The sequence below is a fragment of the Microtus pennsylvanicus genome, chromosome 5 (assembly GCF_037038515.1).
Source record: "Microtus pennsylvanicus isolate mMicPen1 chromosome 5, mMicPen1.hap1, whole genome shotgun sequence".
NCBI classification, from domain to species: Eukaryota; Metazoa; Chordata; class Mammalia; order Rodentia; family Cricetidae; genus Microtus; species Microtus pennsylvanicus.
The window spans coordinates 84,474,254-84,498,904 of NC_134583.1; the positions used below are offsets into that span (position 1 = coordinate 84,474,254).

At 53.2% G+C, this 24,651-nt stretch overlaps 1 protein-coding gene across 1 annotated transcript; it reads left to right on the forward strand.

Annotated features, from left to right (window-relative positions):
- The first annotated feature begins 621 nt into the window (after positions 1-621).
- Slc67a1 (solute carrier family 67 member 1) lies at positions 622-24,261 on the forward strand. The gene is made up of 11 exons (XM_075972870.1): positions 622-716; positions 2,802-3,052; positions 6,067-6,164; positions 6,447-6,607; positions 6,933-7,065; positions 17,312-17,424; positions 18,229-18,336; positions 19,283-19,383; positions 21,960-22,061; positions 22,334-22,454; positions 24,010-24,261. Exons 2-11 carry the CDS (start codon positions 2,936-2,938, stop codon positions 24,195-24,197), a joined length of 1,242 nt encoding a protein of 413 aa, XP_075828985.1. The 5' UTR covers positions 622-716; positions 2,802-2,935; the 3' UTR covers positions 24,198-24,261.
- Positions 24,262-24,651: the final 390 nt, after the last annotated feature.

Genomic DNA, 24,651 nt, shown 5'->3' on the forward strand with positions numbered 1-24,651 from the left:
TGTATGAAATTGTCAAAGAATAATAAATGCTATTCTCTTCCAAACAGACACAGCCTGTATACAGTAAGTGCTCAATAGTTATGTGAGGTTCCTGCCTCACAGCCACATCACTAAGCCCAGGAAATCATATAGGCTGTATCTCTCTCCTCAGGGAAGCTCTGGTGTGTCCTGAACCCCAGCACATGGCCGTCACGGTGACTTTCTCTGCACATGTGGCCATGTTCCTGCCCCACTATTTCTGCTCCTAACCCCACTGGATTCCCTAAAGTCCAAACCCCAGCAGGTGTTCACAGCTGCCTGTTCTCACCTCTGAGCCCTGCCATACTGTTCCCACGGCCTGACATATAGCCTCCCTAAATCAGCTACGTCTGTGTTTCTCTTCAGACCCCTGATGAGTAGCCACCCCTTCTGAGAAGCTGCCTCCCAAACCTGCCCCAGATAGGAATCAGCCCTTCCTGCAGCTGTCTGGGTTGTTCTCCTTGGCAGAACAGTGGCCACAGTAAGTAATACTGGCCCCCCCCGGAGAAAGCTACTTCCTCTTCAGAAAGAGATCCCACGTTCTAGTGTTCCCTGTTCCTCTCTAGCCAGAAGGGCAATTTTCCCACACTCCCTCACAACCAGGAAGTGTCCCGCCCCTCTGGGGCCTGTTTAGAACAAGTACAAAAGCTAAGATCATTCCACGCGCCTGTTTCCCAAACTGCAAGCTCTTTTTGTGGGTGAGTAGCCTGCCCCTTTTCTTTTTGCTTATCACGAACACCGGAGGATCCTTGCCGGCCCCCCCCCCTCTGTTCCCGAGGTGGTCTTATTCACACCCCAAGCTCTGCCCAAGGACCCTGGTCAGTAAAGATTTCACATGTCCACTGGGGAAGAATTAACCTACTAGGGATCTGACCTGACAGGAACTATTCCACACTTCTTCCTGATGGAGCTCAGAAGGACCTGGACTCCGGTCTTTCCCTGAGTCCTGAGATTCCTGACCCCCAAGTCCTCTCCTTTCCATAGCAGCCTTTATATCTCATCTTTCCTGTCTGGAAGCCCGGGCTGACTGGGTCTCCTCCTCCAACCCTCAGAGAGCCATGGTGGGCCCCTACAGCCTCTTGGCAGAGGACCTGGGATCCACACTTGCAACACATCTCCCATCCCAGTTCTCACCCTGGAATCTACCCCAGACATACTGCACACTCCTGGGAACAGAGCCCTCGGCCTGATCCATCGGTTTGAACTCCCACAGCCCTGGCCCTGACTACCTATTTTGAGGCATGTTCTCAATGGGCTTCCCTGGGCGCCCCATGTCTGCTCCCACCCTGTGACAACACCTCCCGTTTCTGATCTGCTGAGTCAGGGTGAGCACGCAGCAAAGGAGGTGTTGATTTTGACGCTGTGGCCTGTGACCTGACCCCTATTCTGCTGCAAGGTAGAAAGGTGGGGTGGGCATCTGGTTTCTTAGCAATGATCAACCTGTCTGGAGAGGAATGGGTATGGATAGTAACGGGCCTCAGCCAAACTAGATCAGAACCGTGTCTTCCGGTTCTGGTGCCATCCGGGCAGAAGTGCTGGGTACCAGGCTTCTCTGCTCCTCCAGGAGTGTGGGAACAAGGCAGGCAGGGTGACATGGGGGAAAGGAGGCGTTTCTGTAGCTTTCGGAAACCTCCTGATCAGTGAGAGAGGTCCAGTGTTCAAGAGTTGCCCAGACAAGTGAAATATCTCTGCATCACCCCAGGCTTCTGCTTTCCCTTTTTCTCCTGGATCCCAGGTCCAGCCTCCCTCCTTCCTTTTCTCTTTTTCCTCCTTCTCATCTTCCCTCCCCAACCCGAAATGGACACCCTCTGCTGCTTGAGCGGTCAGAGTTCCAGCCTCCAGGGTAGCGTCCAGGGCAGGACCGAAGCCCAACACTTGGAACTACCCTCAGGGCGGGTAGTGGGGCGGGGCCTCGGGATTCGTGTCTGGGTTGGCCAATGAATGCTTAGAGGCTGCTTTGCCGGCTTGCCCTGATCCCCAGGGTGGGTGGAGCTAGCTGCCAGGCGGGCGGGCCATCCCTGGAAAAGAGGGAGGGCCCAGATTATTGGGGGGTGGGACCTTCCCGGGTCACCGCGGAAGGGCGGGTGTCAAAAACACCTGGGAGGGCTCTACCACGAGGAATGCAACCCAGGCTCTCCCGCGAAGACAGGTACAGAGGTCACCTGTTGAGCTTCCAGAGCGTAGGATACCAAGTATCAGGGCCCTTGATGGACTTTCGGGTGAAGGCTGTCCTGGGGCACTAATGGTGAAGTCAGGCCTGTAACATCTGGTTCCCACCCGTGGAAGAGGTTGGGAGGGAAGGAAAGCACCCCACTCTAAGTGAGGCTGAGCTGCCCTACAAGTGTGGGGCCTGAAGAGCTGAGCTGTCCCCCAGTCCCTTCTCTACTCCAACACCAGAAAACCCTAGAGCTTCAGACAGGTCCCAGAAAAAGGAAGGTTCTCGGTGGATACAAAAAGGCCCCTGCGTAATGACTTGTGTCAGCCCCATACCAAAAACATACGCTAAAAGTATCCGCCAGAAACTCTACCTGCCTTCTTTTCCCTCTAGAAGTAAGGCATGGGGTCTTCCTGTGGAGGACACCTGGGGACTCAGTCAGACTCCCTTTTGGGGTGAGGGTGCCCTCTGAAGTATGGGATGCTCCTGTTTCCTCTTCTATGGAGGCTGTGCCCTAGACCAGGAGCCAGCAGATGGGGAGGGTACCCGACCCACTCTTGAAGGCCGAGGTAGCTGGAGAGCCCTGACGAGCTCTATGGTTCGATACTCTCTTCTCCTTCTCCTGCAGGCACAGGCCACCCCTTCCAACCCGGTGAGTCAGCACCCAGCCAGAATCAACAGGACTTTTGCCCCTTGCCTGCCGCAAGGCTTGCCCTGCTCTGGCTCAGGTTCCTCCAGAGGTCCAGATACCGCCTGTCCGGAATGTCTGGCCAGCTCTCTGGCAGAATGGGTGCTCACCGGAAAGGGATCATCATACTCACCTATGTGCTGGCCGCCCTGGAGCTAACTTGTCTCTTCATGCAGTTCTCCTTCTTACCAGTGAGTAACACCCACACCCCACACCGGAGGCCGAGCACTGCCTTCTTGGTGGGCAATGGCAGGGAGCAAGGTGGGGCTTGATGCTGCTGGATACGTTCAGAATCCTAGGAACTGGACCCATTGACACCCCCACCAACCTGTGAGCTGCCCTCTCTACCTTTCTTGAGACAGTGTTCTCCTCCTATAGCCGCCTCACTTGCTGCCCTCTGCCCCGTTCTTCCCCTGGGTGCCTATGCCTGACACCTACTCAGCTCCTGTCCTGAAGGGCTGTAGGCAGTCAGTCTTTTCTGATCTTTGTGTCTGTCCATCCCTTTGTCCTTCTAGGTATCCCTTCTGTTTCCCTGTGTCCACACGTTATACCCTATTCCATGTTACCCATTTCACTGGCTTCTCTCCTACCCACCAAAACATGAGGACAGGGACTTGGTCCCACAGCCTTGCTGGATCTACCAGAATCAGTGCAGGGTGGAGCAGAATAGTCGCTACTGGCTACAGGATGCCTACCTACAACCTTTAGTTTGTTCCTACTTTTCACTAGAGTTTAGTCACTCAACAAAAGTGTATGGAGCTGGCCCACAGGAGTCCACGGCATTCGGGCAGCAGCATCTAGATCTCAGAGGTCGACTATCCATCTCCCCTTTCTGTCCAGCCTGGGTGGGATCGTGACATTGGCCACAGACCACCTTACAATGCTCTCTTGGAGATTCTCAAGGCTAGGTTAGCTGGAGCGTTGGGTTGAGGTTGGCTCTGTGTTAGGCTTGGGACCCACTCAGCATATGGACCTGGCCCTCAGTATGATAAGCAGGCCAGGCTAGGTAGAAGTAAGATACCTGGGCACACAGGAGTTTTGATTGAAGCCAGAACCCTGCTCACATTGTACCCAAAAGTCCAAAGTTCAGAAATACAAAGAACAGAGTCAGATATGACCAAAAAAATGAAGCCTGAGCCCTGGCTGCCATGGCCCTCCACTCCTCTGTCCCTGGAGACTAGAGCGGCAGAGCTGGCCCTCCTGCAGCTGGGAATCTGGGTTAGAGGCAGCCCTGGCCTTTATGGTCATTCTGGGAGTGACAGACACTTTCAGCTCAGGACCCCACCCTCCATCAGCCTTCTTCAATTGAGCTCTGCTCATTCACTGATAGCCCGGGTCCCCACCCCAAGCCTCCTTCCTGAAATGTTGGCACCTGGACAGGAGCCTTACCTTCCTCCTCATAAAAGGAGGGTTGGCACGGGGAAGAGAATGTATTTCAGCCTCGGAACAGCCTGCATGAACCTGCAGTGGCTCCCACAGAGAGGCTCTGGTTGGCCAGCCTATCCTCATGAAGTCCTATGCACAGACCCCGGACTGTGACACATCAGAGCACAAAGGACCAGACACTTGGCCCTCAGAGCTGGTGGCTGGCAGGGTTTCAGTAGTGCTGGTGTAATATTGACGCTGTGCAGTGAAAGAAGAAATGGTCAGGAATGAGAAAGGGTGAGGGCGCACGACAGATCTGGGGTCAGAAGGCAACAGAAGAGCAAAGGGGTGAAGGCAGCCGGAGAAGCATTACCATGCAGAGGCCCTGGGGTGGTGCTGAGCCTGCAGCTAGAGAAGAGGCATTGAAGTCCCAGGACCACACTCATCAGGAGCTGCAGATTCCAGGATGACTAGGGACAACCGTGGAGGGGTGCAAAGGGGGCAGATCTGCTGTCAGTGGGTGGGTTACATGTGAGGAAGGGTGAGAGAAAGGAGTTCAGAGATGGACCCAATCTTGGGAGGGCAGATGCTGCCTGCAGTGAAGAAGCAATATTAGGGGCTCTCTGGCTACGAGCACTGACTGCTCTTCCAAAGGACTAGGGTTTGATTCCCAGCACCCACATGGAAGCTCACAACCACCTGTAACTGTAGTCCCAGGGGGACTACAATGCTCATGGTACACAGACTATATGCAGACAAAACAACCATACACGTATAATAAAAAATGATAAAGTAAAATCAAAGAAACAACAGTCAAGGACCTCGTCGGTGTTGAGGAGGACAGATCCCTAGTTCCTGCCATGCTGTGCAGGACATGATTTCAGACAAGGCACAGAATAGAGGAGGAACGTGCTGGCCGTGGGTCAGAGGCATGGGGCACTACATGACAGAAGTGGCCACAGCAGGCTCTCCAAGTGGGAAAGGAGGATGGCAGGAACTACTGATGAGGTAGGAGGCCCAGGACAGTCTAGAGCACAGAGTCACAGAGGAAGAAGCAAGCCACTGAGGCAGGTGCCAATCAGAGAGGGGCCAGCTGGGGTTTCCCTGAGCAGACTGATGGAGGAAGGAGGAAGGAGAAAAAGCAACTGCTTCGGGCAAGGCAGGAGAGAGCTGGAGCACCTGGGTCAGCACCCAAGGCTGTGAGGGGAACTGGAGGAGAAGGCACCAGGGAGAATCCCAACATTGTTAGAATAGGGCCCTCAGGAAGGTCTCGAGAGAGGAGAGCTTAAGGAGTGTTAGCCTTGGGACAGATGCCTATGGGGCTAGTGACAGGTGGGCCAGCAAGGAGGAAGGAGGAGGCAGAGATCTGGAGAGAGACGTTGACTCATGTGGGGTGCAGCTGGATGGGGAGGATAAGATCCTGGGGTCCCAGGACTGCTTGGGTCCTCTATAGGAATACTGCCACCTCTCTTCTCCTATCAGATAGTCAGCCCCTCAAAAGGGCCTGAGTCCTAAGGAATTCACAGAGCAGACTGTCTGGGCTGGGCCACATCTCAGAGGTTGTTAAGAGGTTCAGGGAAGTTACTTGCTGGGCAGGACAGTGCTATTACTATTTGAGGACAAGACATTGAGGATGGATGTCTCTCTGTGGTTCACTTGAAGCGTGTCCTGTGAAGGGGTTGGGCCAGAAGTCGTTGGCTAGGGACTCCTACAGGGTCCACCTGGAGAGGGAGGAAGACGGTCCCCAAGTAAGGCCTCCTCTCCCATGACACTGCCCTCTGTTCCCTCCCACCCTTACTTGTCTGAAGTGACCTGACTACAGACCCTTCTTGTGTTTCAGTATCTGTCTCGGACACTAGGCCTCGATTCTGTCAACTTTGGCTACCTACAAACGATCTTTGGAACGCTTCAGCTGCTGGGTGGGCCCGTGTTTGGCAGGTATGGTGTGTGAGGGATGCAGAACCCACAAGACCACATGACCACCCCTCCTGTTCAATGGGTGTAAGAGAGATCCAGCGCCTGGTTGGCTTCCAAGCATCCTTGGTGCCACATTAGTGATACCCCAAACTCCAGCTAGCGGACCTACAGACGACTTCCTTGATGGAAGCCCACATACCCACACCTGCCCTGGGTGGTTCTTCACCAGCCTCCCAGCAGCCCCAAGTGGGGAGTGAGGGAAGGGCCCTGCCTGCTGGGCACTGACTCGCCCTGCTGCCCCAGGTTCGCAGACCAGTACGGGGCGCGGGCAGCCCTCTCCCTCTCCTTCGTGGCAGCCTCGGCTCTCTATCTACTCCTAGCAGCCTCCTGCAGCCCAGCCCTGCCTGGTGTCTTCCTGCTCTTCGCCTCGCGCCTACCCTCAGCACTCATGCACACGCTTACAGGTAGAGACTGGTGGGTAGACCTGGTGGAAAGGGGGTAGAGGGGAGAGATGAGGGTGTGGCTTCAGGTAGGGGCAGGTGGCGGGTGAGTGGGATGGAGAGATGGTGCGTGGTCTAAGACAGGCCAGACAGAGTAGAGAGGTTGTAGAGGTGTGGACTGGGTGGAGGGTGCTGTGGAGGGGCTGTGGGGGGGGGGGATACAATCTGGGTGGAGGGGCTGCCAGGCCTGGCCTAGTTGGAGGAGTTTGAAGGCTTTTGTTCCTTGGACTCCTGAGTGGGCTGTCCACCGTGAGGGGTCGAGTCCAGTTCAGCCCCCTCCTACCCGCAGCTGCCCAGATGGTCATCACAGATCTGACAGCGCCCGCAGAACGGCCAGCGGCCCTTGGCCGGCTGGGTCTCTGCTTCGGCGTTGGAATGATCTTCGGCTCCCTGCTTGGCGGGACCCTTAGCACCACGTATGGGTAAGTGGCCTGGCGAGGGCCTGGGGAGCCGGGAAGGCACTTGGCAGGTTGCTCACCCTCAGACCATTGAGCCAGCAGCAGCACCTCTCTGAGACTTGATTTCCCCACTTAAATGTCAAACATTTGGGGAATCAACCTGCAGGGTGGGTGGAGCGTTGGGTAGTGTCGCCACCAGGGGGCGCCATCGTTACGGCCAAAAGCGCAAAAGTGCCGCTTTGGAAACGTCTGTCCTGTCCCGGAGGAAGGGTTGGGAAGGTGCCTCTGACACTCCTATGTAGACTGGGACTCTTCACATTCATTCTTATTGCATAAAATCTCATTCAAGCTGTTTCTAGAGGTGGCTCTCTCTCTGGAGGGGGGCTGTGGCCGGAGTCCCTTTGAGGAAGAGGAAGGAGGGGATAGATACCCCAGTGTGCTGCCCGCCCTGTGTGCCTGTTTTCCTCAACTCTAAAAGTTAGTTCTGACAGTGGCTTGCAGACTTAAGGACATCCACCAAGTTAGGCTTCTACCAAGTCCCCAGCTCTCTGCCCCAGAATTCTTCACCTGACCCTGCCCTGAGGACTCAGTTCTTTGTCCCCTTAGAAAGACCTCAAAATACAAAACATAATTCTAGGATAGTCTTTGGTAGGCTCTCCTGTCTGCCCACTCCTGCAGTGGGGACAGACCCAAGTGAGGTCTCCTTGGGAGAAAAGCTTCACCGTGGGCTTAGCATGTTCCCTGGATCCTTGCCCCAAACCTCCTGCACCCATCCGAATGAGATCCTAAGAGTTGGCCTGCTCCTACTGACGCCCCTCCCCCCAAATTCTCATGAAGTCAGCTGTGGTGCTGGGGCAGGGGCCTCATCCAGTAGGGGCCATGTGCTTCTTCTCAGAGGAGCCTGTGTCCTCAAGATGGACACAGCTCCTTGTAGGCTCTCTCCTGGACAGAGCCTTCTGAGTGTCTAAAACCTGTGCTTTGGAGGTGATATTTGAAGGACATATCTGTCACAACCAGGCTCTCTCATCTTGGATTAACAATGTCAGTCCTAAATTCTTAGGATTTGACGTCCTCCTCAAACCAGGCCCTGTAACCAAGGCTCCCCAAATTTCCTCAGACCGACCCAGTGACAGTAGAGGCATCCGGGCAATGGCTGAGCTCAGAGTAGCAGGTATGGGCTAACACCAGGGCCCCGTTGCAGCACGGCTCTAGGATGGTCTGCGGCAGGCTCTCTTGTCTGTCCCTTGCAGTGGAGACAGACCTGGCTTGGCAAGAAGGTCGCCAGGGACACATGGCAGAGGTCGTTGACATGGACCTGGATGCCCTCTCAAAACTAATAATAATTATTAATAGCTTGTCTAGCTCACTAGTGCTAATCGAGCATCTAACAAGTGCCCCCCAGGATTCCACATTCTGGGGCACAATCGGGAATGAGACAGCCCAGGTCTCTAGGCTGTGTTAGAAGTGGGTCTAAGGTCCTAAGAAAACAACTATCTAGGCAAAGAGAATGACCTGCAAGGCAAAAAGTTTTGCTTCTGCAAGAGGGGGCAAGCTTATCGATGGGGTTTGAGTTAGGTTTGTTCTCCTGTGCTTTATTCTGAGTGCTTGGAGCTTGGTCTGGTATTTGACTAGATCTGCCGATTTCAAGCTGATAAGCAGGTTGAGGTTTGGAGCAGAATTCCTGACCTTGAGCACAGATTTTGATTCCAAGCACTGATGACCCTGGAGGAATTTGAGTTTCGGCCGGGCGCTTCATTTTTCTTTATCTTTTCTTTCTTCTTCTTTTTTTTTTAAAAAAAAGAACACGGTCTCACTATGCAGAGCTATGCATAGCTATGCAGAGCCCTGGCTGGCCTGGAACTTACCAGAACTTGCTCGACAGAGCGGGCTGACTTCAACCCCACTGGAATCTATTTTTCTGCCTCTGCATCCTAAGTACTGGGATTAAAGGTGTGCACCACCTCATCCAGCTCTTTTATATTTTTTTTAAATGAAATTTCGTTTTATTTAACTGCTTGATAGAAAAAGAGTACATTTCCCACAGATGTTATAAAGTTGGATTGAAGTCAGGTGGTGGTGGCACACGCCTTTAATCCCAGCACATAGAAGGCAAAGGCAGGCGGATCTCTGTGAGTTTGAGGCCAGCCTGGTCACAGAGCGAGTTCCAGGACAGCCAGGGCTACACAGAGAAACCCTGTCTTGAAAAAGCCAAAATAATAATAATAATATGTGAGATATGGAAAGAAAGAAACCAGGATGAAGGGGAGGGGATGGATGGGTGATCATCAGGATTTCTGAGCAGGTTAATTTTAAGTAGAGACCCAATGCAGGGCAGGAGGGAGGCAAATAAGCAGAAAATGTACAGACCCTGGGGTCCAGGGAAGTAAGGAGGCCAAGCGGCTGCAGGGGCCAAAGAAAGGGAGAGCTGAGAAGTGGGCATAGGTACCCGGGAGGAAGATGAGGGTGGAGGGCTCTACACCATCCAAGTGAGAGTGACTGGACCAGAGATGGCCAATGGGGTCAGGACAGAGGGTAGTTTCTTGGCTGTTTTTTTTTTCCATGGATGGGAGCAAAATATAAACTCAAGTCTCAGCACCAATATGCAGTCCAAACCGGCTCTCCCTAGGAGGTCTGAGCAGCATGAAGGTCCCCTGGGAGGATGACTGTTGATCCAAGGGACTGTGGAACAGATGTCCAGCTGAGCACCTCTGCCAGTGGAGGACAGTAATTGCTGCCCCTCCAGATTATCCCAGATGTGCCTGGCCTTCCAAATTTAGGAGGCAGAGGAGCTGAGGACCATGTGGCTTTGCAGAGGGCAGGGAACTGAGCTGCAATAACAAGTTGACTCAGGCCCAGCAAGGGTTTGTCCCTGTAGCCTCTACTCTGGGGTCCATGGATGGACCACGGGAAAGCAGGAGAGATCAGCTTGCAAAACCAGACTGGCTGTGCAGGGGATAAGAGGTGACCTGGGGGAGCCTTTTTCAGGATGCAGGAACCCAGGGGAAGGCAGTTTTCAGGGGACACCCAAGGCCACGGTCCTGCTGCCAGGGGCAGGGAGGGGTACATCCCCTTACTCCAGCAGGTTTTCTCACCTGTGGTGTGGGTCCATGGGTCCTCCGAGTTCACCAGTTGCAGGGGTGAGCAACCCCGATAGTGTACAGTCACTGCCGTCCGCGCGTTTCGCAGCCTGCCCCATCTAGTCCCTCGCACGGTCCTCACCTGCATTTCCTGCACCCCAGCCACTGACTCAGAAGACACAGCTCATTTCCTTTTCCTTCTCAGCACCCCCAAGATGGCCTCCTCTGTCACACCTTCCAGAATAGTCTATCCAGTTCACTACCTTCTTTTATCCCAAGCTCTGAGACCCTTTATAACCATGACATTTATATTACATAGAAAGAGGCCCAGCTCAGCATCTCATTTATTGAGTGGGGATCTGAGATTCAAATGAGGAGGCAATCCAGTGCCCAGACCTGGGGACAAAGTGGGGGACGTCTTCAGGTTGTCACATACCTAAGAATCTGAAGGAACCCTCATGAGCAAAGCTGACCTCGAGCTGTCTGAACCTATGGGAGGTGCATGGGAAGTTCTTTCTTAATGACTTATAGCTGAGGGGTCTATCTTTGTCCCACCAGACATGACTAGCCAGAGCCACAGCCAGGATTCACACGGCTGTGAGCGTGATTGTCCCCCACCTGTTTGTGAGGGTGTGGAGGCCTGGGTATTTAGCCCATTTGCAGTCACCTCTCGTCCCCATAGAGACCCAGGACCCAGTTGTCCCACAGTGTGGTGTTCCACCACAACAAGCAACTTGAATATGCTCCCCAATCCCCAACTCCCAGCTGCTCCTGACCTGGCCTCAGGCAAGAGCGACCCATACTTTACCCTCCCCCTCCTTGATGGACATCAAGGCCTCATAGGGGTCTCCCTGTCCCCTGTCTCTCTGGCCACTCCTGGGAGCTTGTCCCCCTAGAAGGTCCCAACTATGCCCATCTCTGAAGCCTGGGGTATCAGGTGTGAGGAGGAAGTGGATTTGGCACTGGAGCAGGGGCAGACTGTAACTGGTTTGGGCCAGCCTAATGCTCGGTCTCAGGAGACTGAGCTGCCCAAGAATGGCCCTGAGCCCAGAGCATCTATCTGCATACACATCAGCAGGTGGGGGTGGTCCTTGACTTATCACCCTGAACCCCAACTTCTCACAGCCTGGGGCTGGTCTTTGGAAGGGTCTCTCAGGACCCAATTCAGGTAATTAAGAGTCAGCCTCTAGTCTGAGTACATCCAGGGTCATGGCATGGGAGCAGAGAGGAGCCCTGCCTACGGGTGGGCAGCAGCATTTGTGAGGGCAAGGGGGTGCCCGTCAATGGAGGCACGGTCCTACAGATAAGATACCCTGGTTATTTGAAAAGATTCGAGGGGTGAGAATGACCAGAGCCGGTAAGATGGGCAAAATGTCCAAAAGGGTATTTGGGTGGTGAAGACAATACCTTCATATTGTCTCTGGGACCACCATCAGTACTGAACACAAGACCTATGGAGCCCCTAGTGGCCATGCAGTAAAGTCCTTGCTGTTAGGGTCTGGCCCTTTGGAGGCAGAGTTGCAATGAGTTCCCAGGTGGTTGAGAGGTAGCATGGAAGGGTGAGGGCTGCCGGAGAGGTCAGGTCTTCATTCTTTTGAAGGTGGAGTCATCAGGCTTACTGGTGGGTATTAGGAGACCTGTGGTGTTTAAGACAACATGAGACATCTAAATTCAAGCCTGGGGGCCGGGCGATGGTGGCGCACGCCTTTAATCCCAGCACTCAGGAGGCAGAGGCAGGTGGATCTCTGTGAGTTCGAGACCAGCCTGGTCTACAGAGCTAGTTCCAGGACAGGCTCCAAAGCCACAGAGAAACCCTGTCTCGAAAAACCAAAATAAATAAATAAATAAATAAATTCAAGCCTGGGGACTGTGAAAGTGGCCTCAGTGATGAAGATCTGGGGCATGAAACAGTGACTGGCAAACTAGGCAGGCTGCCAGTTGTGCCTGTAAAGCCAGTGGCTCTCAGCCTTCCTAATGCGGTGACCCTTTAATACAGTTCCTCATGTTGTGGTGACCCCAACCATAAAATTATTTTGCTGCTACTTTGTAACTGATTTTGCTACTGTTATGAGCCATAATGGAGATGTCTGATACACAGGATATTTGATGATACATGGCCCCTGTAAAAGGATCCTTCAGCCCTCAAAGATCGTTGAGAATCTCTGCTGTAAGTAAAACAGAGGTGGTAACGAGCCTCCACTGTGCCACCTCTTCAGATCCAAGCTGGCAGGTCCCATGGGCACTCAGAGCAGGATTGTCAGGGAAGACAGAGCTACTGTGTCCCAGGGCCTCAGAAGACTGGGACTGCTTTCACCCATCCCAGTGGGGACTGGCTCAGCTATGGCCATCCAGCATGTTGTTGTCCCAGCTTGACCTACAACCTAGGAGTCTGGATTCATCCACAAACATCAGGAATTTGAACAGATGCCACCAAGTCTGATAGGACTTTGAAAACTGAACTAGAAAATATCCAGCCACGAGCCCTGAGGGGCAGGTTCCCCGGAGTTAAGAGTGACCACCTGCAAACCCTCCTGGACACAGATACAGAGTGGCCCTTGTGACACCCTGCTCAGAGACTTACCACACATTGGTTGCAAATCTTATCTGGTCCCTGAGGCCTTAGAGCATGGGTCTCTCAAAGCCAGGGAGGAGGGGGCTGTTCATCACCCTCAAGTCTTCAAAGGCTCCGGGCAAGAAGAAACTGGTCATTTGGTTGGAGTACGTTACAAAAAAGAGGCGGGAAGAGGAGTTTGGAGGGAGCTCTAGGCTAGGCAGGAGTAGGTCAGGGGTATTCAAATTTTGTTTGGAGGTTATAGGAGCACCCCAGCTGCAGGATTTTTAATTTCAGATTCATCTTAGCCATGGGGCTTGCATGCTGGGCACTTACAGGGCAGGTGGTGCAGGTGGTTTCTGACTGAGCCCCGGGCTGGGTGTTCAATGGTGCTCTGGAGTCCCCTGCCCCCACCTCTTGTGTCAGGCATCGTATGCGCATGCACCCTGTCTCCCAAGTTACAGGAGAGAATGTGTAACTAGAGGCTTTAACCTACATCTGCACGTTAGTTCCTGGCATCAAGGACCTTGGCTCTACAGTTAGGACCTCTCAGGGCCTCAGAGACACTGGGCAGAGGTCCAGAGTGGTGAGGAAGGAGTTGTCATCCTGAAACACAGTAGGAGCCCCAATAGGGTTGGGCAGAGTCTAGGCCAGGCTGAGGGCCACCCTCAGTATCACAGACAGGCCCTGGAAATGAGGGGAGAAGAGCAGTGACTATCATTTGCTGAGCTACGGCTGCAGGGCCAGAAGCCTCTTCGTGGCCGGCAGATAGCATGTGGGTAGCCAGGCTCCAGGACAGCGGCGAGGAGACAGACAGGGCTGTGGTCCAGCCCTCATTTGCAACTGGGGATATGCAGTGAGGTATCCAGGGAAGATGGGAGCAGTATCTATAGAGGACTCCTCGTCTCTGACAGGTATCCATGTGCCCACCCACCCAGTTGCCACTCATCCAATGGATGAGAAAAAGGTGGGAAGGGCCAAGGAGAGGATGAACTGTTGTCCTTGAAGTCTTGGCTCAACTTATTAAAAAAAAAAAAGGATAAAGTACCAGGTGTGGTGGCATATGCCTTTTGTTGTTTGGTTTTGTTTTTTAAGATTTATTTATTTACTATGTTTACAGTATTCTGGGGCACCAGATCTCATTACAGATGGGTGTGCGCCATCTTGTAGTTGTTGGGCATTGAACTCAGAACCTCCAGAAGAGTAGTCAGTGCTCTTAACCTCTGAGCCATCTCTCCAGCCCTGTTGCTCATTTGGTTTTGTCTTGTTTTGTTTTTGTTTGTTTGTTTTTGAGACAGGCTCTATGTAGTCCTTGACTCACTTTGAATTCACTATGCAGACCAGGCTGTCCTCAAACTCACAGAGATCCACCTGTCTTTGCATCTGCACTACTATGCCAGGCTGGGGAAGGCCTTTAATCCCAATATTTGGGGACCAGAAGCAGGCAGATGTCTGTGAGTTCAGGCCGGCCAGCCAGGGCTACATAGTGAGACTGTATCTCAAAAGAAGAGAGAAGTGCAGGGGGAGGAAAGAAGATAGAAAAAGAGTGAGAGGGAGAGAGAGAAGGAGAGAGGAAGAAAGCCAGAGAGAGAGAAAGAGAAAGAAAGAGAGAAAGAGAGCCTGTGTTCACATGGCAGCTCATACCTATCTGTAACTCTAGTTCCCGGGGATCTAACGTCCTATGTGTAGACATATGTGCAGACAAAACAGCAATGCTCATGAAATAAAATAAATTAATCATTTTTATTGAAAGAAAGAAATGGGAAAGTATAAAATGAGGCACACAGTGTGTGGTGTTCTGAGAACCTGTCCAGCGTGGCCTTGCACCTGTGTAAGTCACAGAGGCGGGACCCTGAGGGAGAGTCTGTTAGATTACACGCTGGGGTGTGATAACGCAAAGGCCCTGGAGGGATGTCACAAAGTCCCACCAGCTTGAAAGCCTTAGGGATCTCAGCTGCCCTACAATTTTCTTTTTTTAAAAAAAGAAAAAAATTCTTATGTAATTTTAGCCAGGCAAGGCAGTGCATGTCTTGAAGTCCTGAAGCAGGTGAGGGGGGAAAGCAGGTGGGTCTCCGGGAGGCTGAGGCCAGCTGCCTCTACAGAGCAAGTATTACGTCAGTCAATGCTACAGAGCGAGACCTTTATTAAAAAGAAAAAAAATATTATTATTTTATGGGTTTTAGAGATTTTTTTGGTTTGTTTGTCAGTTTGTTTGCTTGCTTTTTCAAGACAGGGTTTTTCTGTGTAGCCCTGGCTGTCCTGAAACTCACTCTGTAGACCACGGTGGCCAGGAACTCAGAGATCTGCCTATCTCTGCTGGGATTAAAGGCCTGCACCACCTCCTGGCAATTATATATTTTTATTTGCGGATGGGTACCCTGTGTGAGTGTGAGGTCAGAAAAGTCTGAGAAACGTGTCGTGCCCCTTGGAGCTAGAGTTTCAGGCAATTGTGAGTTACCGATATGGGTGCCCAGAATAAAACGTGGGTCCTCTGAAAGAGCAGAACGGTCTCTTACTGCTGAGCCATTTCCCCAAGCCCCTAAGTTTTTGTCTTGCATCATGTGTGTGTTAGGAGGGAGCATGCGCATGTGCCATGCTGAAATTGTAGAGGTCAGTTCACTCCTCCTAGCACGTGGGTTCTGGGGCTTAAACTCGGGTCAGCGGACTTGACCCCAGACGCCTTTACTCTCTGAACCATCTCACTGGCCCTGACTTTCACTTCCCATCCCCCAGTACTGGGGATTGAACCCAGAGCCTTGCATACGCTCGGTAAGAATATTAGCCCTAAGCCACAAGTCCCCACTCCCAGGGCTGGCTTTTTCTTCTCGCCTGCTTCCCTCTCACTGTTGTGTTTTTGTGGAGTTCTGAGTTTGAAGTGAGTGGCGTGTGTCCCAGCTTTCACAGCAGTAGCCTGCTCCGTGGGCTCAGCTTCTCCTGGGAGCCTGCAGAGTACCCCAACCCCAGGACCTGCATTCCCAGGGCAGTACTAACCTTTGATTGGCGGGTCACCACTCAGAAGACAGACAGGATCCAAGAAGGGACCTAGCACCCTAGCACCTACCCTCCCCTATCACCAGTTTGCTAAAATAAGATCATGGGTGGCTACCTCTGCTCCTGAGTGCTTCTGGAGAATCTAATGAAAAAAAGCAGGTTTTGTCCTGGCCGGGCCTCACACAGTAACGGTGGGGCTTTGGAGACCAGAAGCCAAAAGAGGCCTCTGAGGCAGCCGCTGGAAAGGGTGTCCATCCTTCTGTCACCCACCATTCCCTGCAAGTTCCGTGGGGCCTGAAGAGGTCTCATTCTGGGGTCCAGTATTATGTTCCCTGATATTGACGAAGGAAGGGGCCCATTGAAGGAACCATAGCAGTCAGAACTAGATGCCCAATTGCCCTGGTGGATAGGAAAATATCAACAGAGATGTACCAGCCCCACACTGGGGAGAGCTATTGAGGTCTGGTCTCTATTAGTGAGTGGCCCTACTGCTTTCTTCGGTACCTCCTGCCTGCAGATGTATGTCAGAGTTCTAGCAAAGGCACCTGTATATGCCTATTGTTTGTATACATTGTCCCTCTGAATAAGAGAGATGATACGTATCAGTGAACGTGGACATGATGGGGGAGGGGCATGGGCAGCTTGAATTGGCCTCGTCTGGCAGATTGGGGGCTCTCCCAAGACTCCCACTCTCACTCGTGTGTGTCCAGGAGCCGGAACAGGGCAGGTATGGGATGGTGCTGATCTGGGGCAGTACCTCGACAGTCCGTGTGAACAGCTGATCGCATTTGCCTGCTGAACTTTCAGTGCAAGGTCCAGCCTAGGTCCATTTGCTCATGGGGTACGAGTGGTAAAGAGAACCCTACTGAGACCAGGGGCTGGCTTGGAGGATGGGCCCATGCTGAGTATGTAGGAGTTCTCGAATCTGAGGAGGGAAGGGTGTTCCGGTCTGGAGTCCTCAGCTAGCTCAGAGAAATTCCCTCCTCAGAGGAAGTGTTGGGCTGGGCACTAGAGGAGACTCTGAGATCTTAAAGACAAGTCCCCAGGTGCCTGTATTTTCCAGAAGGACAGGCTGTACTGGAAGTATTGGGTTGTCCCATGGCTCATAGCAAGCCACCAAGGGACCGTGAGTCTCTGGCAGGCAGAACGATTTCCTACAGAATCATGCATCAGGGGCCTGAGACACAGAACCCAAACTCCCCAACCCTGGTAGGTCCTGCCCCTTAGGGAGTGGAGAAGGGACTTTTGGAGAAAGAAAGGTGATTTATTAGAGATCACTTGGTGCCCAGCCTTTCCTCACTGACAAGGGTGCCCTGCACCTGGTCTTAGGTCTCTAAAGCTGTCCTCAGGGACACCCACAAGCCTGCCTGACCCTGGGAACCTGGGAACCAGCTATACCATGAGCAAGGCCACTCTAATCCAGCACTGCAGCTCTCCCCACCCCCCACCTCCCAGAGGCTGCAGGGCCTGCATGTTGGGGCAACTGTCATCTGTAAAAATGCTTTAAGGGATCAAGTGTCTGGGACTGAGCACCTTTAGCAGGTGAGGTCTTAATGGGGCCAAAGAGACAAGGTGTGTGGGGGAGGGGGGGTTGCTTCAGAGTATATCCCTGCAATTGTATGACCCAGGCTGTGTGTCGTCCCCCCACCAGGATCCAGTGTCCTGCCATAGTGGCTTTTGTGGTCACATTCCTAGGAGCTATCCTCAGCTTTACCTGTATCCCTGTCACCACCAAGGACACCAGTGTCCAGTCGGCCCATCAGGGTAAGCCCCACCTGCCCACATGGCCAGTGGATATACCACTTTGCCCCAGAAGTCAGTACCCAGCACCTCTACTGGGAATGGAAAGACCTTCCAGCCAAGGGGTTCGGGGGACACAGAGGAGGTAAAGTCTCCTACCTACTTCTTGCTGCTGATTCCTTGTAGGTCAAGCTGGGCACAGTTATGGGAGTCAGGCAAGCCAAGGCCCTTGAGCAGGGAAGCCCTACCAGGCAAGTTTACAAAAGTCAGGGAACACTCAGGGGACACAGGAGGCGTGAGGGCAGCTGCTAGTCTCTGAGGTGCCGAGTGTCCAGAGTCATGTGGTCATGTGGTGTTACTGGCTTAGTGGGAGATCCCACTGAGGTGGTTGCAAATGTCAGCCAGCCTGGCTCTTCAGAAGGGTGCCTCTGTGCCTCTGCCCAGAGACTGAGATGGAGACTGACCTGGGAGACTGCTTGGGACTGGAAGCTGTGATACAGGGCCTCAGGGGACATTTAGGCACAGCTGAGAGAGTCCTAGGTGTCAAGGCATACATACCTCTCTGGCTTAGCTATCATTGCCTTCTGGCTGGGCCGGGAGCAACTATCCTTGTCAAAAAGATCTTATGATCTAGGAATGTTCTAGCAGAGCTACCTGATGCCAGGTGCCTCTTCTCCTAATCATCCTCTCCCCCCACCCCCGCCGCCCTGCCTGGGATGCAGGGGTCCTGAGTTGGACAAAGTATGATGAGGCTGTGGGGGGAGGGGGACAAAGCTGGCAGTCAGAGCCCCACAACCAGTGTTTTTGACTGATGTCCTGGGTGGCCAGGTGGATCCGATGCCGGTGTGTTTGACTTGAAGGCCATCACCCGCTTGCTGCTGCTGCCCAGAGTGTTGCCTGTATTCCTGGTCAAGGTAATCTCTGGCCTCCCTGCAGGTGAGTCTCACTACCCCATCTCCACCCATGTCCAGGGTCTGGGGTGGCTGAGAACCCAAGCCTTGGGGACCCAGATCTAGGTGATGTTTTACTCTGCCTTGAGTCCTTTATTGTCCAGTTACATCTGCGGGGGCTCCCAGCACACACTGTGGGCGCAGATTCAGGTTGTGTGCTAGCACACGGCTAGCTAGTGTCTTCATTGCCGGGCTCTGGATCCTCTCGTGGGTCGCCACCTGGCACACAGCCCACAGATTCTCGCTAACCTTTATGTCTCCGCACCCAGACCTGGCTTCCAGAAGTGTCATATAGGCCTGAGAGGCAGCCAGACTCTGGAGCCTCTTGCTCTGGCCAACTGGTGAAGGAACACAGGATCCTTTTACCCAGTCTGCCCAACTTTGAATGTACCATCATGACCCTGTCATTCAGACCGCTGCAGTCTGAAGGTTTCTGTTTGTGGTGCTGGGAATAGAACCCAGGGCCTCACAAAAGCCAGGCAACAGCCCTACCACTGATCCCTCTATGGGCTCAAAGGTATTAGAGCCCCAAAGGTTTGGCTCTTTCCTGACCCAGAAGCTCTGTGGCTGTGTAACACCAGACTGAAGCCCCTAGCAGTGGTGATGGGGGCCACAAGGAAGCTGCCCCACCTGCCAGCTGGGACCAGGTCCACCAATCCAGGCTGCAATGTTTCAGTTACAGTGATTGGAACCTGAAACTCACCCCGTCACACACACCTAAGTGGCAGGAGCCTCTGAGAGCTCCCATGATGCCCTGGGTTCTCAGCCTGGCACCTTATAGCTCACAGAGACTACTTAAGAGCAGCCCCCAGGGAGTCAACTGCTACAGAATCCCAGATGGTGTCAAATGCAAGTCCCCTGCCTAGGACCCAGGAGGGAGGTATATGCTGCACTGGAGCCTGACACCATAACAGACCTGCTCCTCTGTCCAGGCCTCTTCCTGGTAATGTTCTCCATCATCTCCATGGACTTCTTCCAGCTGGAGGCGGCAGAGGCCGGCTATCTCATGTCCTTCATCGGGATCCTCCAGATGGTGAGTGGAGCATGAGCAGAGAGTGCCACGGGGCAGAGAGCATTAGTCTCTGGGAGCCCTGCCTCCAGGGTGTGGGGCTCTCTCATTTGGGGGGGGCAGGATTTCTCTGTGTAGCCCTGGCTATCCTGGAACTCACTCTGTCAACCAAGCTGGTCTCAAACTCAGAGCTCTGCCTGCCTCTGCCTCCTGCATGCTAGGATTAAAAGCATGAGCCACCACCATCTGGCTAGCAGACCATGTCTCTTAAGGTCCCCTCAAGAGAGACTCCTATGGTGGCCCTGATACCCGACTATCACCCAGAGCTATTCTAGGATGCTAGTCATTCAGCGGGCACTGAATAGGGGCAGTACAGACCTCCTAGGGTACCAAAGAAAATTCTGAGTAAGAGGGAGAGACACTATGAAAGGGGGAGGAGGAGGACACAGACCTAAGGAAATAGAAAGGAATGAAGGAGTGACTGGGATTAGGGTGAGGGGTGTGATCTCCATGGCGACAAAGACCTGGTAGGTCCACACCAGGCAATATTGGCATTTACAGGGAAGGGTGGCCTGCTGGTTCAAGGGGAGTGGTAGGGAGTATTAGTAAAAGAGGAGAGACTTGGGTTTTTGCTGCTAGGTAGAGGACAGCAGCAGGGACTGCCTTGGTTAGGTGACCCTATGGGAAGGAAGGCAGAGGGTACTATTGGGAAGCCTGAGGGAAAGTGGCCTTCTTGACTGGTTGACTGTTTTGTCAGATAACGGTGAGACCTGCATGGCGTCTAGAAGCTTATTTTCAATTTAATGGGGAAGTCGAGGCTGGGGCGGTTAGTCTGGATGGAGGTCCAAGTGGCTGAAGCCAGGATTAAATGCTCCCATAAAACCAGTCTAGAGAGGATTTGTTTTTCTAAGACATTGATGGTTCTGTAGGACGCACTAGTGTTCTGCCAGGCATAGTGGGGGTTGTGGATGAACCGGTTTGGGCTCTGCAAGCCTGAGTCCAACCCCCATGAACCCTGACAATCCCTGGCCCCAGTAGCCTGACAGCTCCTTGCTCAGACTCTACCCGGTCCTGGCCTTTGGTCTCACACACTTCCTTCCTGGTAGAGACGGGTACTTCCTATCTGAGAGATAGTGAGCCTCGCCCTGGGTTGCCTGGGCTGCTGAGTCATGTCTCTGGTGTCCCTGAGTGTCCCTGGCATGGATTCTCTTTCCCTTTTTGCTGAGAAGGTCATAGGAGCCATTGCCCTATGACCTTGTGACTTTCTAGGAGCCAGCTGACTCACATCTCTGGTTGTAGTCCCTGCTGGGGGTAGGGTACTCTCAAGGGATGCAGACGGTGAGGGGCTACCAGCCACCAAGAAGTCCCCATACCTTGAAGGTATTTTCAGAATTGTCAGGGTCAGGGCTTAGGTCCCGGAGCCCTAACAATCTTGGCTCAGTCAGCCGCTCATCCTCAAAAGGTCAACTAAAGAGACAGGTAACCATGAAAAGCAGAGAGGAGAGTCATTCAGTGCGGCCACACTGGGAAGAGGGACAAAGAGGTCCAGAGACTCCCGAGTCTGTCCTCGGGGTCCGGACATGAGGTTCAGGGTTAAACAGGGGGCAGGAGGTGTACATAGCTAAGCAGTCCTGGTCAGGGTGTGATCCTGCCCGTCACTGACCCATCACTGTCAGCTCCAGGCTCTCCTGCAAGGCGGTCTGACAAGTTCTCAGAACTCCATGAGATCCCTCTGGGAGACAGGCTCCCCCTCTGGCTGGCACCAGGCTTCAGCCTTTCCCTTCCCCAGCATGAGACTCCTGGGAAAATTCCAATGTCTTGGGTCCATTGTTTCAAAATTCTGACGGCCAGACAGAGGCTCACAAGTGTCTCTTTAGAATGCCTTCTCGCCGGGCAATGGTGGCACGCCTTTAATCCCAGCACTCGGGAGGCAGAGACAGGCGGATCTCTGTGAGTTCAAGACCAGCCTGGTCTACAGAGCTAATTCCAGGACAGGCTCCCAAAGCCACAGAGAAACCCTGTCTCAAAAAACTAAAAAAAAAAAAAAAAAAAAAAAAAAAGAATGCCTTCTCTCCTGACGGAACACTTTCAAAAGGGCAGAAGGGCAAAAGTGGTCTAGACCAGTGGTTCTCAACCTTCCTAATGCTGCAACCCTTTAATACAGTTCCTTAACAAAAAAACAAAACAAAAAGCCTGGCGGTTGTGACCCACACCTTTAATACCACCATTTGGGAGGCAGAGGCAGGTGGATCTCTGAGTTCGAGGCCAGCCTGGTCTACATAGCAAGTCCCAGGACAGGACAGCCAGGGCTACACAGATGAACCTTGTCTCCAAAAACAAAACAATCCAAAAGACAAAAGACAAAAAACAAACAAAAAAGTACAGTTTCTCACGTTTCGGTGACCGCCACAGCTACCATATTTTTGTTGCTACTTTATAACTGTAATTTTGTTACTATTGTGAATCATAAATATCTGTGTTTTCTGATGACCTTAGGCAACCCCTGTGAAAAGGTCATTTGACCCCAAAAAGGTTTCAACCCACATGTTGAGAACAACTGGTCTAGACTGTCTTCTCCACCCCTTTGCTGCCCTTCCTAGGTGATCCAAGGCCTGGTCATTGGGAGACTGAGCACCCGTTTCCCGGAAGAAGCCCTGCTGCAATCCAGTGTGCTGGTCTATGCTGTTGTGGGACTGGGCATGGTGAGCGCATGCACGCGCACGCACACACACACACACACACACACACACACACACACACACACACGCCTGCTCTGTGAGCGGGTCTCAGGCCATCCTCCATCCATGTCTTGTGTGTGCCCAAGTCCCTGGCCTGCCTCAGGCCACATTGCACTCTCTCCTTCCCAACTAAGGCATCTTCCATGGTGGAGTGTTATGGGTGGGACCTCAGGGTGGGTTGCCATCTGGCTTTGGAACTTCTCTGCTCAGCACAGCCCTGCCCGTTTCCCTGCCAGGCGCTGATGTCCAATGTTCTCCACTTCTGTCTTCTGGTGCCTGGCCTGGTATTCAGTCTCTGTACCCTCAATGTGGTCACCGACAGCATGTTGACCAAGGCTGTGTCCGCTTCAGACACAGGTGAGCTGTACACAGGGGCCCCAGGAGTCAGGGTTCCTCCCAGTGGCCTGGGCCAGAGAAGGGGCAAGTGACAAGGAAGAAGAGCCCAAGTAAAGACCCCGCCCCTTCCTAACCCTTCTGACAAGCACAGAGTCAGGCAAGGGCACACGTGGAGGACTTCTTGGAGAGGCATTTGTCTCAACTCTGATCCGTGCCAGAATTTCACTAAAAATTAGAGGAGGGACCAGAGACTTTGTCTAGGCAGAGGCCAGAGGAGCAAAGATGTGGACCTTGAAGGGCTTAGAGAGCCACTTAGAAAGACAGCTAGCTGGTGGCTGGAGTGGTGAAGAGGCCAGAGAAGAACAGCGCAGGAGACTTTCCCCATCCTTGACAACAGTGCTCAGAGCTTTCTGAATGGAGGCTTTGAATCCACGCAGCTAGGGAAATCTGGGCTGGCCTCCAAGCCCGTCTAGGGTGCTCACTCCCTGCTGCCAGGACGGCAGCTCCAAAGGGCTGGGCCAGGAAGTCACTCTGGAAGGAGGAAAAGGGGTGTTAAGGCCAGGCAAGTGGAGGGTGGGGCTGGCCAGGAGGAGCAGGCCCAGCCACCAAGGCCGAGTCATGCCTGTAGTACCACCCCTGAGCTTGGAAAGAGCAGAGCCTGGTTCGCCTGGGAACAGGAGCCCGCAGAGGGGGCGGTAATTGCCCGGTGTCAGTTAGTGTCTGCAGGCGTGTGGGCAGGGAGAGAGGCTTCGCCTGAGTTTCCCCACAGCCGGCCCTGGGTGTGGGCGGGGCCTGCAGGCCCCTGTCTTGGCCCAGTTTTTTAAAAGCCTGGTCTCAGAAGACCCTGGCCAGTGAGTAGCAAAGCTTGGTCAGTCGGTCGCTTTCTGGAGGAGAATGGGACAAAGTATGACTCCCACCTGGGGATGGTTCTCCACTTGAAGTCATTTTTAACAAGGTCCTATGCAGGCATGTCTACAGTAAGACAACTGACCAGAGACGTGGAAATAGGGGCTCACATACTCAGGCAAGGACACTGGTAGCCCCTAGAGCCCTGGCCCTGACCCCTGAGATCCATTGAATCTACAGGAGGATGGTGGAGAAACAGAAGAGAAAGGGCCATATAAGAGGCACTGGGGACACCATACCCGACCAGAATGCCAGCCCTATAGTCCTACATGTGGCTGGGATACCAGATCCTCCCTAGTCAAATCCACACTAGCTATCTCAGTCACCATTTGGGGAGAGTGTGGAGTCCAGCACCCTGGATGTCCTGGGTGGAGCCCAGTGCGAGCAGATCACATCTACACTCACAGGTCTGGGACAGTGGAGCCTATTCCCGACCAGTGACCTCTTTCCCAGAGTCCTCCCTTGCCTGGAAAATTTCTAGAAAAGAGGCTCAGTCCCATCTACACAGGGAAACTGACCCTGTGAGTGGAGGGTACTGCGCTTAATTGGGGGGAGGGGATGCTGCAAGCCATCCATGAACAATGGGCAGAAGGCTGGGCTATGGCCAGAAGGTAGGCGGCCTGTCCAGAGACCTGCCCAGGATCTGACTGCTAGTCCCCCTTTCTCCCAGGGACCATGCTGGGCCTCTCTGCATCTGTGCATCCACTAACTCGCACCGTAGGACCCACCCTGGGGGGCCTGATGTACCGCAGCTATGGTGTCTCCATCTTTGGTCACGTGCAGCTCATGGTAAATTTGCTCGTCCTATTGGTTCTCTGGAGGAAGCCATTGTCCCAGAAGAAAGACAAAGTCCGGTGACCACAGAGCCCAGTGACCTGACCCAGTCAGGCAATAATAAACTTCTGAACTTCTTCTTCCTGAGTTCTTTGGGCTTTGCCTAGATCTGTGGGTAGAAAGTCTGGGGGTCCAGGATGGAGCCAAGCCAGGTGGCTCTCTGGAAGAGGAACTAGAGCTGGACCCACAGCTCTGGGGAGCACAAACTTCCCAAGTCAGTTCCAGGTCATTAATCCAGTTCCTCTGTCCACTAACACAACCACCGAGGAGTCCTCCAGAAACAGCCCAGACACAGGGTGCTCCCCATCGCCTGGCGCACCGTGTGCTGGGATCTGAAGCAGGTTGGTTTAAAAGACAGGAACCAGTTTTGGTGGTGCATGTCTTTTTTTTTTTTTTTTTTTTTTTTTTTTTGGTTTTTCGAGACAGGATTTCTCTGTGGATTTGGAGCCTGCCCTGGAACTAGCTCTGTAGACCAGGC